The sequence below is a fragment of the Cucurbita pepo genome, chromosome LG01 (assembly GCF_002806865.2).
Source record: "Cucurbita pepo subsp. pepo cultivar mu-cu-16 chromosome LG01, ASM280686v2, whole genome shotgun sequence".
Taxonomy (NCBI): domain Eukaryota; kingdom Viridiplantae; phylum Streptophyta; class Magnoliopsida; order Cucurbitales; family Cucurbitaceae; genus Cucurbita; species Cucurbita pepo.
In genome coordinates, this window is record NC_036638.1 from 8,690,865 (window position 1) to 8,697,278 (window position 6,414).

At 36.6% G+C, this 6,414-nt stretch overlaps 1 protein-coding gene across 2 annotated transcripts; it reads right to left on the minus strand.

Moving 5' to 3' along the window:
• Positions 1 to 200: 200 nt before the first annotated feature.
• LOC111798497 (transcription factor MYB124-like) lies at positions 201 to 6,099 on the minus strand. Of its 2 annotated transcripts, none has more exons than XM_023681689.1 (12): positions 5,304 to 6,099; positions 5,147 to 5,193; positions 4,988 to 5,044; positions 4,814 to 4,886; positions 4,473 to 4,528; positions 4,211 to 4,387; positions 3,941 to 4,119; positions 3,577 to 3,722; positions 3,089 to 3,225; positions 2,794 to 3,008; positions 2,562 to 2,707; positions 201 to 864 (listed from the first exon to the last, which is right to left on the minus strand). In XM_023681689.1, the coding sequence occupies exons 1-12, from the start codon at positions 5,379 to 5,381 to the stop codon at positions 754 to 756; spliced, it is 1,422 nt and encodes a 473-aa protein (XP_023537457.1). In that variant the 5' UTR covers positions 5,382 to 6,099; the 3' UTR covers positions 201 to 753. The 2 variants fall into 2 exon arrangements, with proteins under 2 accessions (XP_023537457.1, XP_023537464.1); XM_023681696.1 differs by having other exon boundaries at positions 2,562 to 2,704; positions 5,304 to 6,097.
• Positions 6,100 to 6,414: the final 315 nt, after the last annotated feature.

The window sequence follows — 6,414 nt, forward strand, 5'->3', positions numbered from 1 at the left end:
TGAGAAGGATAATCAGACAGACAGATTTGTGCGACATTTTCTCTGTATCTTTATTGGGAGTTACTTAACTGGTTGCTACTTGCTATTCTGTTCAAAATCCAGGGGCATAAGAGAAGAGAAGCCAAGGTAGAGGGATGAATGCACACCAACAACAAAACACATTGCACTCAAATCNAAAAAAAAAAAAAAAAAAAAGCTGATTCTATACCTCTGCACACCAAAAATAAAAGTATACAGGAAACCACCCCAACTGGTTATCCTCTTGTTTTCATCAGTTTTTTCCTTTCTTCCTTTTTTTGCTATCTGCTTCCCTCGATCACTTTTTGTTGGAGGGCAGTAAGCATGCGGCCAAAGCATGCTTACTCTCTGAATGTCTATAAATATATCTAGAAGTTATGTACATGTGGGAAATCAAGCTACAAAAACTGGGACACTAAGAATCACATTGCAAGGACTGGAAAAATGACACACCAAGCACACTGGTTCGGACGTTACTATTAGAAAAACCCCACCTAGGGAAAGAAAAGAAAAAAAGAATGTGGAACACGCGGTTGTACGTGTCCCGATGTGTCAGAATGCTCCATAACATTCAAGACACGAGTCATGGAATGCAGATATCAACATGCCACCATGAAAAATTTTAGGCCGGAATGGCTGCAAACCAATGGAATTTAATTCAAAAGAAAGAAAGAAAAAGACTGAATTTTGAACCTAGATAATACAGACTCTGTGTGTGGGATGATTAGAGTGGTTTTATAGACTTTGGAGAAGGGCTCTTTTGCAGGGTGGTGGTTGTGAAGGATTAACACTAGGGTTAAGGGAAGGTGATTCCACTCCCAGTGTTTTAAGAAGAAAACTCCTTTCCTGAAAAAAAGAAGAAACAAAACAAAACAGTTGAGAGGTAATATAGAAAACAAATCTCAGCATGAAACAGGCTTAAGCTTTAACATTTACTATAGCAGCTGACATTTTATACTTATATGTATACAATGTTCAATATCTATGGATAGCAACGCTTCACAGCGGATAAAGTAGTTTTGGGTAGCAAAATTCATTTGCTGCTGACATGATATTCTTTAACAAAGAGACTATGCTCGGATAGTCCTTGTTCAGGTTTTCCATTTAAAACTATCTCTTAGGCTAGGGAGTCTGCTTACTTAATGTTATAATAGCTTACTTAATGTTATAGAGAGTAAAGATCTATATATGATAAGCTACATATAAAGTAATAAAAAGTAAATAGTCCCTATAAATATGGTACATAGTTACATACATTAGATGAATATATATATAGTAAACTGAACCATATATATACTCTTTAGGCAGTGTTTTGAAAACATACTTTCTGCCTTTTCTCTCTTGCCATACATACTAGAAGTCTTCAATATAAACCCTTAGTCAATATTCCTTCTTGCATATTCTCTTTCCTATTCTTTGTGTTCATCTGCATTTTCTGTATTCTCTATACATACTAGAAGTCATTAATATAAACCCTTAGTCAATATTCTTCCTTGCTACATACTAGAAGTCATTTATAGGTAGCCATGTTCAATCTTCACTTAGATTTGAGAGCCTATATATGGTAGATAGCTATATATAATAGATGGTTATGTCTAGTAAAACTATATATATAGATCCATGTAATTTTGAGGGCCTATATATATAGTAAACGGTTATATCCGGTAAAACTATATATAGTAAACCGAACCATATATATACCCCTCATCCAGTGTAGTCGTCATCAATATAAACCTTTAGTCGATATTCCTTCTTGCATTTCCTCTCTCCCGTTCTATCTTCACTTGCCCTAGTTTGACAACCATTATCAATCTGAACCACTTCAAGATAAGAACTGGATTTATCTAAATAAGAACTAGAGTTTCGGCTGAAAATTCTTAAACTACAGCAAATTTTCACGTTGCTTTAATTTTGTTAGGAGTTTAATGATGTTATTATTAACTTATGGAGCAAATTGCACAAACCACTCCTAAACAACCATGATTGTTACGACACACTAACTTTTAATGTAAAAATTAGACCCACGAACTTCAATAAGCCAAAAAAGAATTGGAACCAAACCTCAATTGTAAAAATTGAATCCTTTAACTTTCATAAATAGAAAAATTGGCCCTATGCCCTCTCTGTGTCCTACCTTTCTCTCTCCCCTCCTTCCGAAGCCTTTCCAGGACTAGGATGCTGCAGTAGACTGCAAAATCTCTTAGCGTTAGTCCATTATCGAAGTTTCTCCCATCTAATACTCTCTCCTGTAATTGGATACTACAGCAAGCACCAGCAGCAAACAATTCGATTTATTGGCTGGATGGGAGGAAATGGAACAATGAAGGGAGGGGGAGTGTGAAAAGGCCCGATTTTCATTTTTGAATAAGACACTGCTACTTCTGACTGACAGATTTCTATAACTCTCCATAAACTCTCTAGTTTTTGCTGAAGTTATCCAACCATTGTTTTTTACTGCAGCTCCTTTTTCTTTAACATAGAAACAATCACTTGACCGATTCTATTCTATTAGTGCAGTTAAACATAAAGTAAGGGTCACTTACACTTTCAGAGAATTGTGGGCTGGGAATTCCTGCTGCCAAGGATCTAAAAAGTGGAATTACATGCATGGGAGAGCTGAATTCTGAGCTTGAAAAGGAAGAGGCAATGGTATCAATTTTTCGTTCATTGCAACACTTGAAAGCCTCTGCTGCAGTAAAACATAGCATCTTCTTAGTAGCATATCATGAGAAAGATTAATGGCCTCTATAACCAATGCGAGAACTTATTGATTACCTCGCTCCAGGTTTGTCTTCGGAAGTATTTCTTTCTCAGATTCACCATTATTTTGCTCTCCGGTGCAAGTTGACCCAGATTCAAATTTAGGTTCCTGATGATGAGTCCCTATCTCAGGTTGGCTTTGATCTATTTTTTCCTCCGCGGTTTGGGATACTAGTGTTGATCCAGTACTGTATTCTGAACTGCCAGGAGATTCGTGGAGATTGGATTCTCTGCAGGCCATGACATTGATAAGGCTACAAATAATGAGTAACATAAATTTGAAAAATTATAGCTAGCATCCTTCTGTTACCTCCATTGGCTACCATCATTGCTACTCCTTAAATCCTCCACTGAACCTTTAGTGTCTTCCACTTGAAGGTCAATATCCGGAGTTACATATTTGGGTATGTCATTTTCTTTGGTTCGACTGAGAAAATTTTGGAGAATCTGATTCATATTTAATGGACATCACAGAACAAGAAACTATTACATGAATGAATATATGACATCATATACGAAAATATAAGCAGAATACTCGAGATTTAATAGGATGTGAAGTTTACAATTTTTGGAGAATGACGTTAACACCAATACATAATTCAAGATATTATCCTTTTTTAATGATGAAAATCTAATTGCCATGTCTAATAATACAAGTAGAGTTTATTTGTTTGTATGAGGAAGACATGGAATAAAGGTTTATCCCACTATATTTACTTGTTTATCTGCCATTACCAACATGGCAACTCACTCTTACAGAGCACATATAACAGCATTGTTGATAGACAAAGTACCTACCTTCCAAGCATTTTCAAGACTCTGATCTGTATTCTCTGAGTTGACCTTCAATGCGAGCGAACTAAGTAATTCTGCTTGTTGTGTTAAAGCGGTTACCTTCGGATCATCCTTCTTGATAAAGGTTTCTTGATTCTTGTTGCCTTGAGCTGTTTATGGTGGAGAAATGAAGAGATTAAACCCATTTTCATGAGCCCGAAAGTGAAACCAAATGATGCAACAACATACAAAGCATACAAAGGAGTGACTAGTAGACTTGTTTCCGTTGGCGAAATTTTTAAGGAAATGATAATCCTGGTCTGCATGATGTGTCTCCGGTTTTAACAAAATGATGAGAAGGTTTATAAGGTTGATTTATGTGACTTACTGGTCTTTAGACCTTCGGCATCGTTCATGGGAAATTCAGCTGGCAAATTGTCGATACTATGGACATTCTCTACCAGAACCGCAAATGGAGCTCTCAGCTGCTGATCCATTGCTGAGCATGGCTTTTTTAATCCATCATCAAGTGAGCAACTTTCCGTTGTATGAGATATGTGTGCTCTCCTAAATGGTTATTTGCAGAATAATTAATTCTTTTCTGTCGAGCAATTTCTCCTTGACATTCTATTTAAACATCTTGTATACAAACTTTTACCTTATCCTCTTTCCTGACTGAGAAGTTTCGGAAGAAACGTCGTTACTCCCCTTTTGAAAGAGAACCCTTTTGTTGTTGTGATTGATGAATGAACTTGAGTTCTCTTTTGCTAATGCTTCATATTTGGCTCTCTTTTTACACAAGGTGGTAAACCGGTTTTTTACTGCATTGTCCGTTCTGCATAAGCCAAAACAACATGTAAATGTTTAGTGAAATTTGCAGCAAAATTGAACTGCAATAAGAGAGCTGGAAAGTTCTATACCTGCCTGACACCACCTTCGCTATTTCTGTCCATCTATTTCCAAATATTTTCTGCGCCTGTAGACCAGGCTAATTTATTAGTTTTCAGGGCATCCAATGCCGTGGGAATGCGCAAAAGTTTCAACATATTGACCGTTCGGCTACTTTTATCTTTAAAGAGACCACAGCATGTGCTTATATTTGTTAATCCGAGGCATTTTAACATTATATTTCACTCCTACAAATAAGCAATGTAATAAAATGACATTTACAGTAACTTTAAGCTAATAAGACAGTGATTACAGACAATATTTAAATCTCTATTCTGGATTCTTCGTTCTTACAAATGGGGGGAAGAATCACCTCGCATAGAAGCAAATCCTCTTCTGGAGACCATCCCCCTTTCTTAAAATCAGAATTCAAGTATGTGTACCATCTGTAACGTAATTACCATAGGCCATTCACATCAGTGAAACTCGATCAACCCAGAAGAAAACCAGAAGTGTTTGAATCAATGGTTCTCATCATTTCAATTACCTTCTTCTGCACTGTCTTGTTGTCTTATCCTTGAATTTGGACGCAATGATTGCCCAACTGAACAGTCGATTACAAGAACAATCAATCACAGTTTCAGTAAACTAAATTAGATTAACAACAAAGAAGATAAACACAGAGTCAATGACTGCGAGGTCATACTTTTCTGTTCCATGTTGGTTAATCTGCTCTCGAAGAATATCATCCTCCTAAAATTCCAAAAACCCATATCAGAAATCACAGCAGAAGGAAGTATAAACAGGGGAAACAATGTATTAAGGACAAAAACGAGAATCAGAGAGGGAAAAGAAGTGTAAACCTGTTGAGTCCAGGAAACGATGTGTCGTTCCTTCTTCTTGCAATCTTCGGTGGCGAGCTTCTTCTTGGTGTCCTGCATTTGGTTTTATTAATTACAATCAACTGTGTGTGTTAGGCGCTCCTCCCCTTTTATTGAAACCCACTTGCATGCTAAAGGCAGCCTTTCTATGGCATATAAAAAAAGGGGGATAAGAAAACTGCCAAGTCCTCCAAAAAAGGAAGACCTCCCTCCCTTCCCTTTCCTTTAATCTTTACGGATAGAGAACACTGCTGGAAAACGGAACAGCAATTTCAACTCGAAAGCGATGGTGAAAGCCCTCTATGAAGCCTCATACAATATCGAAACCGCCTCGGATTCTGACCTTTTCTCTCTCTCTCTCTCACACACCACTTTAATTCCTTCACTATACAGCTAGTGTCTGAGTTTATTAAACAAACAAAACCTCCATGGATTCCGAGAGAAACGGAACAGAGACAACCAACAACCAATCATGAATCCAATCCCAATCAGAAATTTCCAGAATCAAAACAATGAGCGTAACAGTAATCTTCCTTCCTCGAACTCCAAGAAACTGCGTTGTAAGCTAAAGATCCAATGATTAGGAAGCGAAGAAAGATCCAGAAATGAAAGAGAAATCGAAATGGATGTGAGTGAGATAAGAGAAGCCCTCGAGTAAAAGGGCGAGAGAGATTCGAGATGACTGTAGAGAGACGAAAGGATATGGAGACAGAGAAACGCCTCTGTTTGAATCTCTATCTAGAACACCAGAACTTGGAATTTAAAATTCAGAAAATTAGAGAAAAATAAATAAATAAATAAATAAAATAAATAAAATAATAAATTGAAACAACGGACTCTTGGGCGAGTGCGCGGGTATGAAGGGAAGTTTGAATAATAACGCTGAATTCCATGTGGGGGATAGCCTGGTGGAGTCTACTATACCCACATTTCACTGACAACCCCTCTTTTTTTTTCTTTTTTTTTTATTATTATTTTTATTCCCTTTATATGTGATGAGTAATATTTTATTCCTCCTTAATTTTATTAAAATTTTATCTTAACAATAAAAGAAATTCTTAAAATTTGAAATTTTTTAGTTTAATTTTAAAAA

What these genes read in the sequence shown, in the direction of transcription:
- LOC111798497 (XM_023681689.1), bottom strand. Translation starts at nt 5,381, where the DNA reads ATGCAGGACACCAAGAAGAAGCTCGCCACCGAAGATTGCAAGAAGAAG. An exon ending in TGCCGAAGGTCTAAAGACCA is followed by an intron (nt 3,723 to 3,940) that starts GTAAGTCACATA and finishes CACCATAAACAG; the next exon opens with CTCAAGGCAACAAGAATCAA. An exon ending in GTCTTGAAAATGCTTGGAAG is followed by an intron (nt 3,226 to 3,576) that starts GTAGGTACTTTG and finishes AATATGAATCAG; the next exon opens with ATTCTCCAAAATTTTCTCAG.